Below are 12,735 nucleotides of genomic sequence, written 5' to 3'. Positions count from 1 at the left end.
TCACAATGTTGTCAAGAATCAACCCTGTGGCCAGGCACAGTGGCTCATGCCTATAATCCCAGCACTGTGGGAGAATAAGGTGGGTGGGTGACCTGAGGCTCAGAGATTGAGACCAGCCTGGCCAACATGGTGAAATCCCATCTCTGCTAAAAATACAAAAAAATTAGCTGGGCGTGGTGGCAGGCACCTGTAATCCCAGCTACTCGGCAGGCTGAGGCATGAGAATCACTTGCACCTGGGAGGTGGAGGTTGCAGTGAGCCGAGATCACACTACTGCACTCCAGCCTGGGCAACAGAGCGAGACTCCATCTCAAAAAAAAAAAAGAAAAGAAAAATTAGCTGGGCATAGTGGCAGATGCCTGTAATCCCAGCTACTCAGGCGGCTGAGGCAAGAGAATCACTTGAACTCAGGAGGTGGAGGTTGCAGTGAGCCGAGATCATACCATTGCACTCCAGCCTGGGCGACAGGGCAAGACTCCATCTCAAAAAAAAAAAAAAAAAAAAAAAAAAATCAACTCTGAAAAATGAAGCCCAGGTATTGAAGAGTGGGAAGGAACCACAGATAGCAGTTTCACAGACTAGGAAAGGGGCCGGGGTCTTCAGGCAAGATCCTCTGCCAGACAGAGCAGTTCAGCAGAGGCCACACCGGGAGGAGAACTCGGCTCTGCCAATTGGGAACCTCCTCAGAGCTGGCTCCGGGCTCTGCGGAAAACAGGAAAATCTTGGCACATCTAAAAATGGGAAGGCCGTCTACCTAAAACCATGTAATGCTTAGGCAAATGGCTGGTCATTTTAAGTTTAAAATACTAAGATCCTAATAACAAGGCCTAATATTAGCAAGAAAAAGCACTTATTTTCTATGAGACCTTGAAAGACTGCTATTAGCTTTTTATATTAGGTTTTACATAATTTAAATCTTTTATTGTTCAAATTTAATCTACCAGTATTTGTGAAGGAAATGGCCCCTTTAGAATAGCTTCCATCTTAAAAGAGGAGGCCTGTGCAGGTCCCCACTGTTGGGACTATCTGGCTAGAAGTGACCAGCTCTATCACAGCTGGGTGTCGGGAGTTCAGTGATGACAAAACTCAAAGGCAGGTTGTCATTTGAAGCTCAGCTGCATGGCAGTAAAAGAGGTTTGAGGTTTGCAGAATGTGTGTCTAACTGAGCCCTTTTTTGCTGGCTCTACCTATTATTAAGACTATTTTCTTAATGAAAGGAAGATGCAGGTGAACTAAAAATAAAAACTGGGTTCTCACAAATAAAATGACTGTGTTTACTTCCTCTCTTTTGGTGCCAAAAAAAAAAAAAAAAAAGAAAAAGAGCTTAATTGGCCATAAAAGTCAAATTGACAACTCATAGATTCTTTCTGACTAGTGAATAACAGCAATGGTGATAATAAATGATACTCTACAGCAGCGTTCCTGAACTTTCGAGCACATAATCACCTGGGGGCTTTTTAGAATGCAGCTCTGATTCAGGAGGTCTGAATTCAGGGAGCTGAGATTCTACGTTTCTAACAGGCTTCTAATGCTGCAGGTCTGTGGGCAACACTTCAAGTGGCAAAGCTCTACATTTGACAAATAACTTTTCTTGGTGGCTCTTTAATCAGTCCAGGTGGAAGGGAATCTGTAAGTCACGAGGCCCTTTAGGAACTCATCTTACTCCAGCATATCAAGTGGACCAATCCTTTTTTTTTTTTGAGACAGAGTCTCACTCTGTTGCCCAGGCTGGAGTGCAGTGGCGCAATCTCGGCTCACTGCAACCTCCACCTCCCTGGTTCAAGAGATTCTCCTGCTTCAGGCTCCTGAGTAGCTGTGAGGTACCCATAACCACACCCAGCTATTTTTTTTTTTTTTTTTTGTATTTTTATTAGAGACATGGTTTCACCATGTTAGTCAGGCTGGTCTCAAACTCCTGACCTCAGGTGATCCGCCCACCTCGGCCTCCCAAAGTACTGAGATTATAGGTGTGAACCACTGCGCCTGGCCTCAACTGGACCAATCTTGATGCACAAAATAGCACTACGCCAGGTAATATATTATATGTCACTCAAAATGTAACTGGCTATCAAGCGCATAATGACTGTTTGCTTTTGAACTTTTCAAGAAATGTTTGCCACTTGCCTGGCACACTGGAAGCTCAACAAATGCCTGTAGCATAAGGGAATGAATGAATGAATGAACAGAAGGAAGGAGGAGGAAACTCAGTGAATTTGGCTGCCTGCTGGCCCCTGTGCGTATTCAGACCATCTTGTAAAGCTTCTTACCGGTCATATTTTGAGATGGAGGGAACAGTACAAAAATCATCAGCAGACTTGGGGAGAGAGAATCAGGGTGGGGGAGGAGGAGGAAGAAGAGAAAAGAACACGGGCAGCAGCTAACTATTGGAGATCACTGAGTGCCAGGCACAGTGTTGAAGTCCTTTACATGAACTACCTAATTAGTCATCTTAAAACCTTTGTGAGTTAAGAATTAGAATTAGAAACTGGGAAACTAAGGCACGAGAAAGTAAGTAATCCAAGATAATCCAGTTAGGTGGGCTTAGGGCCTGCTCCACTGCAGCCTCAGCATCAAAATCTAATCCTCAGGGCAGCACGACTGGCTCCGCCACCAGCCACAGTAAGCCCTGACCCTACTTCTCTGTTAGGTTTTGCAAGTAGTTAATACTAACGGATTGGGTTGGCTCAGCAGCCTCTCTAAATCAGGTCTACACACAGCTCAAAAGACATGACTGTTATTTTATTTTATTTTATTTTTGATACAGGGTCTTACTCTTGCCCAGACTGGAGTGCAATGGCGCAATCTGGGCTCACCGCAACCTCTGCCTCCCAGGCTCAAGTGATTCTCCTGCCTCAGCCTCCTGAGTAGCTGGGATTACAGGCACACACCACTAACGCCTGGCTAAGTTTTGTGTTTTTAGTAGAGATGGGGTTTCACCATATTGGCCAGGCTGGTCTTGAACTCTTGACCTTAAATGATCTACCTGCCTCAGCCTCCCAAAGTGCTGGGATTAAAGGCGTGAGCCACTGTGCCCAGCCATAACCATTTTTGGCACCTGCATTTTTATTATACTGATATCCTTGATATACCCCAGCACTAGGCTCCACATTTGCCAGCTTTGTCTGATGGTTGGCTGGTTGTTTATTTATTTATTTATTTATTTATTTTTGAGACAGAGTCTTGCTCTGTTGCCCAGGCTGGAGTGCAATGGTGCAATCTCAGCTCACTGCAACCTCTGTCTGCCAGGTTCAAGCAATTCTCCTGCTTCAGCCTCCTGAGTAGCTGGGACTACAGGTGTGCACCACCATGCCCAGCTAATTTTTTGTATTTTTAGTAGAGATGGGGTTTCACCATGTTGGCCAGGCTGGTCTCGAACTCCTGACCTTGTGATCTGCCTGCCTTGGCCTCCCAAAGTGCTGGGATTACAGGCGTGAGCCACCGCACCCAGCCATCTGACGGTTTTTTTTAAATTGAGAAATAAAACAAATAACCATGATGAATACTAAGATGACAATTTTTTGAGGGGGGAAACTAAAAAAGTTTCAAGAACATATAAGGAACACACACACCCCTTTACACAGAAGCATCAATTGTTTGTATATTGCCTCATTTACTTGATGAGTTATTCTCATCTTTCTCTCTCTATATATACGTCAGCATATATGTCTGATATATATATGTCACTATATCTTTTTCTTGAATCATTTGAGAATAAGTTATAACCATGCCTCTTTGTTCCTAAATACTCCTGTGTTAATTCCTAAGAACAGGAGTCCCCAGGTTGTGCTCTCCTTATGGGAATCTAATGCCTGATGATCTGAGGTGGAACAGTTTCATCCTGAAACCATCCCCGCAACCCAGGTCTGTGGAAAATTTTTCTTCCAGGAAACTGGTCCCTGGTGCCAAAAAGGTTGGGAACCACTGCCTAAGAACAAGGCCATTCTCTTACATGATCACAAGCCAATTATCAACTTCAGGAAATGTTAATGTGAATACAATACCTTCATCTCATTTACTATCCACATCCAATGTTGCCATTTGGCCCAGTGATGTCTTTTATAGCCTGACCCACTATGTTTTAATGGCTGAATGCATATTAAGAATTAATATAAGTAATTAAGAATTAATATGAGTAGAGTGCTTTGGCATTTAGAAAGCCCTTTTGCTACATTAACTCATTTGCTTCTCGCTTTGCCTCTCTGAGGTCAGGCAGCAGCTCTATCCTTGGTTTACCCAAGATAGAAATGAGGCTGAGGGGACGTCAAATCCAAAGCAGTGCTCAGGCCCCATTCTCCCCCCACATCACTGGTTGGTGTTCATTTTAAATACTTTATTTGTCTTAGTGTCAACCAGCAGACTGACTACTAATCCAAACATTTTATTTTTGAGACGGGGTCTCTTGCTCTCACTTCCAGGCTGGAGTGCAGTGGCATGATCTTGGTGCACTGTAGCTTCAGCCTCCTGGGCTCAAGTGATCCTCCTGCCTCAGCCTCCCATGGAATTGGGACCACCACACCTGGCTAATTTCTTGATTTTCTGAAGAGATGAGGTCTCACTATGTTGCCCAGGCTGGTCTCAAATGCTTGGGCTCAAGCAACCCTCCAGTCTCCCAAAGTGCTGGGACTACAGGCAGAGCCACCTCATCTGGCCCCCTCAAATATTTTAAATTCCAAAAATAAACAAATATAGTTCAAGTGCTTGTCTCTCTAACCAAAAATAAATGAGTATTGTTTGGGTGCTGTTGCTTCATGTTAGCATCACAGATTCTAATTATCACCTGCAGCTACACGTGCAGGAAGAGTCCTGAGCTCCTCAGGGTCTGAGAGCTTGGTATCAGTTGGGAGGCTCCTGGTGGGCAAGTAGGGGGCCCTGGCTTCCTCGGTGCCCACCCAGCCCTTTTTGTGGAGCCCACCCCACCACGCATGCCAAACTTAAACCCACAACTGGCAAAAAATCCCCAACCCCAGGCTTGACTTGAACATAGAAAGCCAAGACACGTTGGGGGTCTCTTCCAAGGCACAGTGAAACATTAGCATGGTGAAACCCCATCTCTGCTAAAAAACGTTAGTTTAGGGGCAGGGAGGCAGTTTCCCAATCCTCAGTAGTAGCCTAAAAAGAGATAAAAACTTGACTACTGAATAGAGAAGTACTGGTTTTGGAAATGGAACTATTGGGATTCAAATCATCCCTCTTCTACTTAGTTCATTTGCCTTGGGCAAGTCACTGGGTCTCAATTCCATCATCCCTACACCCAGATAATAACACACAGCAAGCAGAAATGCAGTGAGGTGGCCAGCACAGACTCCGGAATGCGTGAGGCCTCTGGCTCCTAATGGTTGAAAGCACAGAAAGCCTCCTCCAGAGTACGGCCCCCTGCAGTGCGAGCCTCTGCCTTTCGCACAACCCCCACACAACCCAGAGTTTGTAGGCGTGAACACAACGTCAGCAAGGTAGGGGGCTGAGGTTAAAATTCAGCATGACTGTCAGGAATACAAAATAACTGGCCGTCTTTTCAGTAGGGGCTGTCTCTGGTGACAGGGAGTTGAATTTTTCTTATGTGTGGCCCTCTGTTCTTGGTTTGTGAATGTAGAAGGAAGAGTAAAATATTTACCTTTTCCAAAGCCTCTCTGTCAAGCAGTTCTTGCACAGCTAGCAGCTTGATGCTGTAAGAAAAAAATCAAAACCACACTTGAAAAACAAATCATTTCATGTCACCAAGGATCATCAAACAAGTCACAAGAACAAAAGGCTGAAATTTCATCCTGCATTTCTATGTCACCTGCCATCTTAAGATGACCTTTTGTTTAAATCAAAATGACCATTTTGAAAGTATTTAAAATGTTTCTACATTTGAAAATAATTTTTACCATATGATCCAGCAGTTTCACTTTTAAGTATATTCCCCAAAGAATTGAAAGCAGGAACTCGAATAGGTAATTGCACACCAATGTTCACAGCAGCATTATTCACAATAGCCAAAAGGTAGAAACAACATAAATGTCTACCAACAGATGAATGAATAAGCAAAATGGAGTACATACTTTTAATGGACTATATTACATATCCTTAACAAAGAACATTCTGATACATGCCACACCGCAGATGAACCTTGGAGACATGCTAAGTGAGATAAGCCAGTCACAAAAGACAAATACTATACAATCTCACTTACATGAGGTATCTTAAGAGTAATCAAATTCACACAGGCAGAAAGTAGAATTGTCAGGGGCATCTGAACCACAGCGATTCCATCTTGAATAGGGGCTGGGTAAAATAAGGCCAAGACCTACTGGGCTGTATTCTTAGGAGGTTAGGCATTAAGTCACAGGATGAGATAGGAGGTCGGCACAAGATTCAGGTCCTAAAGATCTTGCTGATAAAAGAGGGTGTGGTAAACAGGCTGACCAAAACCCACCAAAACCAAGATGGCCACAAAAGTGACCTCTGGTCGCTCTCACTGCTCATTACATGCTAATTATAATGCATTAGTGCTAAAAGACACGCCCACCAGCACCATGACAGTTTACAGGTGCCATGGCAACATCACAAAGTCACACTATAGCGTCTAAAAAGCGGAGGAACTCTCAGTTCTGGGAATTGCCCACCCCTTTCCTTGTTTAGCATATAATAAATAAATAACCATAAAAATAGCTAGCCATTCTTTTTTTTCTTTTTTGAGACAGTCTCACTCTGTCACCCAGGCTGAAATGCAGTGGCGTGATCTTGGCTCGCTGCAACCTTCACCTCCTGAGTTCAAGCCATTCTCCTGCCTCAGCCTCCCGAGGATCTGGTTTTACAGGCGTGCGCCGCTACATCCGGCTAATTTTTGTATTTTTAGTAGAGACTGGGTTTCACCATGTTGGTCAGGTGGGTCTTGAACTCCCGGCCTCAAGTGATCCACCCACCTAGGCCTCCCAAAGTTTTGGGATTACAGGCGTGAGCCACTGCGCTTGACCTTAGCCAGCCATTCTTTATTCCTTTACTCTACCATAAACTTGCTTTCACTTTATAGATTTGCCCCAAATTTTTTGCACAAGGTCCAAGAACCCTCTTTTGGGGGTCTGCATTGGGACCCCTTTGCAGTAACAGAATGGTGCTTACCAGGGACTGAGGGAGAAAGAGAATGGAGAGGTATTGTATCCACCACCTTTTTCTTTGGAATAAAGAAAAAGTTCTAGAGGGCCAACGCAGTGGCTCATACCTGTAATCCCAGCACTTTGGGAGGCCAAGGTAGGAGGATTGCTTGAGCTCAGGAGGTCAGGAGCAGCCTGGACAACATCACAACGTGTCCGGAATTGGTGGGTTCTTGGTCTGACTGACTTCAACAATGAAGCCGCAGACCCTCGCGGTGAGTGTTACAGTTCTTAAAGACGGTGTGTCCTGAGTTTGTTCCTTCTGATGTTTGGACGTGTCCGGAGTTTCTTCCTTCTGATGGGTTCGTGGTTTCACTGACTTCATGTGTGAAGCTGCAGACCTTGGCGGTAAGCATTACAGTTCATAAAGGCGGCACATCTGGAGTTGTTTGTTCCTGCTGGTGGGTTCATTGTCTGGCTGACTTCCAGAGTGAAGGTACAGACCTTCAGAGTCAGTGTTCCAGCAGCACAGACCCAAAGACCCAAAGAGTGAGCAGCAGCAAGATTTATTGCGAGGAGTAAAAGAGGAGCAAAAGAACAAACCTTCCACAGGGAGGAGGGGGACCCCAATGGCTTGCGACTTGCTAGCGCGGGGTGGCCTTCTTTTATTCCCTTATCTGGCCCCACCCACATCCTGCTGATTGGCCCATTTTACAGAGAGCTGATTGGGTCGTTTTACAGAGAGCGCATTGATCCATTTTGACAGAGTGCTGATTGGTGCATTTACAAACCTTTAGCTAGACACAGAGTGCTGATTGGTGTGTTTACAATCCTTTAGCTAAACAGAAAAGTTCTCCAAGTCCCCACCCAATTAGCTAGACACAGAGCACTGATTGGTCCGTTTTGACAGAGTACTGACTGGTGCATTGACAATCCTTTAGCTAGACAAAAAAGTTCTCCAAGCCCCCACCTGTCCCAGAAGCCCAGCCGGCTTCACCTCTCACTGGTACTCGCCAAACGGGACTTTGCCACACCTGGGCACTGCGGCAGCCCAGAAGGAGCTCATCGCAGACAATCAAGAGAAAAAGAGCAGAAGCGAGAAAGAGAGGCCTGCTATAGTGGCCAACTAACCTGCGAAGAGGGAACGGCAGTCCAGGCACGGGATTCAGCCTACGGTCAAGCCCAGCGGAGGCTCCGATCAAGCCCAGCAGGGCTTGCTGAGCCCGCGCTCACCTGAAAACCGTGGGGAGCGCAGCGCGCAGTCCCAGCTCCCGCCCGCGCCTCTCTCTTCACACTTCCCCTCAAGCAGAGGGAGTAGACTCCGGCCTCGGCCAGCCCCAGAGAGGGGCCCTCATAGCGCAGTGGCGGGCCGAATGGCTCCTCGAGCCCAGCCAGAGCTGACGCCGAGGCAGAGGAGGCGCCGAGAGTGAGCAAGGGCTGCTCGCACGTTGGCACCTCTCAACAAGACCTCATCTCTACTAAAAATACAAAAAATTAGCCTGGTGTGGTGGTCCATGCCTGTGACCCCAGCTACTCGGGAGGCTGAGGTAGGAGAATCTCTTGAGCCTGGGAGGTCGAGGCTTGCAATGAGCAGAGATCACGCCACTGCACTCCAGACTGGGTGACACAGGGAGACTGTGTCTCAAAAAAAAAAAAAAAAGTTCTAGAGACAATGAATGGTGCTGATTATACAACGTAAATGTACTTTATGCCATGCCACTGAATTGTACACTTAAAAAGGATTAAAATGCTAAATTTTATTTATAAACATTTTGCCATAAAAAATTATAAAACTATCTGATAGCTACTTACTTTGAGGAATTTGAATACATTCAGAAGAATATAAAGAAAAACAGTCACCCAAATAGCTAAAGCCATCACTTGTAAAGGGACCCTGCTCAGCCACTCATTTGTTTTCCAAACATTGACAGCGCCCTACTGTGTGCAAGTGACCAAGGATCCATGATTGCTATGGCACTCCCTGCCTGGAAGGCACTCACAGCCAGTCCAGAATATGATGTACTGTATGCCAAATGGGCAACAGAGATGCAGAGAGGAACCGGGCCCAGCCGAGGCCAGAGGATTCCTGGAGGGACCTGGTTAGCTTTGTCAGGGAAGGAGAGCTGGGAAAAAAAGCGATCACAGAGGAGGTCTATAGAGGCACCAAGGGGAGAGATGACTTGCTGGTTTCCAGTGCAGGTGCCTGAACTGAGGCTACAGCCAGCAACCAAGGTGACAGGATTGAGAAGTGCATGCAGGTTGACAGGGGAGGTATTTTCCCCTTTTTGACATGTTGCTTTTGAAGTTTTCATGGACACAATGAGCAGGTGGTCAATGCTGTGGGGGAGGCCTGGGCTGGAGGCTGTGGGGGAGGCCTGGGCTGGAGGCTGTGGAGGAGGCCTAGGCTGGAGGCTGTGGGGAAAACCTGTGCTGGAGGCTCGGGGGAGGCCTGTGCTAGAGGCTGTGGGGAGGCCTGGGCTGGAGGCTGTGGGGGAAGCCTGGGCTAGAGGCTGTGGGGGAGGCCTGTGCTAGAGGCTGTGGGGGAGGCCTGGGCTGGAGGCTGTGGGGGAAACCTGTGCTGGAGGCTGTGGGGGAGGCCTGTGCTAGAGGCTGTGGGGAGGCCTGTGCTGGAGGCTGTGGGGGAGGCCTGGGCTAGAGGCTGTGGGGGAGGCCTGTGCTAGAGGCTGTGGGGGAGGCCTGGGCTGGAGGCTGTGGGGGAAACCTGGGCTGGAGGCTGTGGGGGAGGCCTGGTGGAAGCTGTGGGGGAAACCTGGGCTGGAGGCTGTGGGGGAGGCCTGGGCTGGACTCAGCACACAGTAAAAGCATGAGAGCTCCAAGGAGCTGTTTAGGGAGTGGGTCAGCTGTGGATGGTGTCACAACACTCCCTGCCCACCCAGCTCATGTGTGAATGCTCACTGGTCATTTTCTCCCCACCTCCAGCAACCTGCACAGGTTCTACAGAATAGAAATAGGCCCACTGTGAAGCACATGCCTCCCTCCAAAGGGATTAGACAACTTTTTCTTTTTCTTTTGAGACAGGGTCTTACTTTGTCACCCAGGCTGGAGTATACTGGCACCATCTTGGTTCACTGCAGCTCTGACCTCCAGGGTTCAAGCGATTGTCCTGCCTCAGCCTTCCAAGCAGCTCAGACTACAGGCGCATGCCACCACACCAGGCTAATTTTTGTATTTTTAGTAGAGATGGGATTTTGCCATGGTGCCCAGGCTGGTCTCGAACTCCTGAGCTCAAGCGATTTGCCTGCCTCAGCTTCCCACAGTACTAGGATTACAGGTGTGAGCCACCATATCTGGTCAGAATTAGGCAATTTAAAAAATTCACCTTAATTTATAGAATTATTCATACCCTTTGTACAATAAGCAAACACTGTCTCACCAAATGCAATGGCTAATTTAAAAGCAGCTTCAAGAAGTGTAATCAAGGTTTTCACGGCTTATAAGAAACCACCACCACCACCAAATCAGGCCGGGCATGGTGGCTCACACCTGTAATTCCAGCACTTTGGGAGAACAAGGCGGGTAGATCATTTGAGGTCAGGACTTCGAGAATGGCCTGGCCAACATGGTGAAACCCTGTCTCTACTAAAAATACAAAAATTAGCCAGGCTTGATGGTGGGCGCCTGTAATCCCAGCTACTCAGGAGGCTGAGGTGGGAGAGTCACTTGAGCCCGGGAAGCAGAGGGTGCAGCGAGCTGAGATCGCGCCAGGCACTCTGGCCTGGGTGACAGAGCGAGACTCCGTCTCAAAAAACAAAACAAAACAAAACAAAAAACCCACCAAAAAAACAAACAACAAATTAGCAAACATCCAGGCTAATGGACAGGAGTATGGGCATTCTCTCTGCTCCAACCCCATTGGCTTTTGTTTCATCTCTTAGGCAGGTTTGCTTTTGTTGTTTCTCTGGCTTGGAGGGGTCTTCCCCAGGATCTTTCCAACACCATCTGTCTCATCCCCTCATTCCAGTCTTACTGGGAATGTCATCTCCTCCAAGCAACTGTCCCTAGACACCAGAGTTAAACCAGCATCCCAGGTCACAATATGTTATTTTCTTCAGTGGTCTTTGTGCTACCTTGAAGCATGAGTTTATTGGGGTGCTTTTGTCTGTCTCCTCCCAACAAGCATGGAAGCTCCTTGAGGCTGGGGACTGAGACATTCTTGCTCATAATTACATTTGTGGTGTCTACAACTGGCACATGGAAAGCGCTCAAGGAATTTATTTGCTGACCAGGCCTGGAGGCCTTCAGGCCAAGTTGCTATCATAGCTCACACATTCCAGCCTGAATGGGTAATAGCAAAGGCCATGCCTCGGTTTCTCCTTCTGAAAAGAATGCCTCAAATAAGATGGCTGGGTGGATCCTCCCTTGGTGAAAGGTGCTACGTGAATTAGGTAACGGACTGTCATTCATAAAATATGCCTGGTGGCAGGTCAAGGCCATTGGCCACTCCTCAGCACATTCTGATTTCCACTGTGCAAATCTAGATTCCAGGTCACCAGTTTGGACAGCAACTTATATGCTAAGTTAGGACTATCCAGTTGTAGCTCAAATTTCAGAAGCCTAATCTGCCTCTGAAATAACCATGATAAATATTTACACTGGAGGGACTTTTCAAATAGTCTCCCATTCCTGCCCCTTTTATGGTCATGAAGTCCAATTTAGTATCAGGCATCAGATGGCAACAGTTTAGAGAAAAGGTCTCAACACTGTCAAAATATTCAGCTCTATTTTTCTCCCTACTATTTACTAAGATACTACAATCAGCCACAGAACAAGATTTGAAAACCAACAATTTCAGGCTCTGACATGAAAATGACATTAAAATAACTTCAGCTGACTCTGATTTAAGTCAAAACCTGAAGGATGCCACGTCCTGCTCTCATCACTTACTGTCCTCTAGAACACACCTGGCACAGGCCTGGCATGCACAGTGCTACCCTCCAACCCCCAGCCTCCACAGAACTCTCCCCCACTGAACTTAGATTCAGCTTCCAAATCCTTCTCAACAGTCCAGTGAGCCACAACCAATCTACTGAAATTGGCATATGAGATAAAAACCCATTTATTATCTGCTCTAAAACCAATACCAATAGTGGGAGGGGCAAAAACAAACAAACAAAAACCCGAGACATTCCTACACTACTAAAACCCAGCAAGGGCCGGTGCGGTATCACGCCTGTAATCCCAGCACTTCGGGAGGCCGAGGCGGACGGATCATGAGGTCAGGAGATCGAGACCATCCTGGCTAACACGGTAAAATCCCATCTCTTCTACCAATATAAAAAATTAGCTGGGTGTGGTGGCAGGTGCCTGTAGTCCCAGCTACTCGGGAGGCTGAGACAGGAGAATTGCTTGAACCTGGGAGGCGGAGGTTGCAGTGAGCCAAGATTGTGCCACTGAACTCCAACCTAGGTGACAGAGCAAGACTCCATCTCAAAACAAAAACAAAAACAAAAAACAAAAAATCCCCAGCAACATAAATGGGATAGTTTTAGGGGCAGGGGGAGAGAAGATGATAAGACACTCAGATCTACATAGTTTGTGTTTCAAAATGAGAGCAATGCATATTAATATTAAGAAGCTACTGCTAGAGCTGTTCATAACTTTGGATTTCTTCAGAAAGCTGTTTTGTCCTCCTGAGAGTTGC

At 46.8% G+C, this 12,735-nt stretch overlaps 1 protein-coding gene across 1 annotated transcript in view; it reads right to left on the bottom strand.

The window, feature by feature from the left end:
• Positions 1–12,735, bottom strand: part of EEPD1 (endonuclease/exonuclease/phosphatase family domain containing 1) — a 144,702-nt gene that overhangs the window by 54,696 nt on the left and 77,271 nt on the right. The window contains exon 3 of the mRNA XM_050785498.1: positions 5,612–5,663. Coding sequence (XP_050641455.1) covers positions 5,612–5,663 — 52 coding nt within the window. The remainder of the gene's footprint in view (positions 1–5,611; positions 5,664–12,735) is intronic.

Source organism: Macaca thibetana, chromosome 3 (assembly GCF_024542745.1).
Source record: "Macaca thibetana thibetana isolate TM-01 chromosome 3, ASM2454274v1, whole genome shotgun sequence".
Classification (NCBI taxonomy): domain Eukaryota; kingdom Metazoa; phylum Chordata; class Mammalia; order Primates; family Cercopithecidae; genus Macaca; species Macaca thibetana.
Note: the sequence above shows the minus strand (reverse complement) of the source record. Positions and strands in the feature narration are given on the sequence as shown.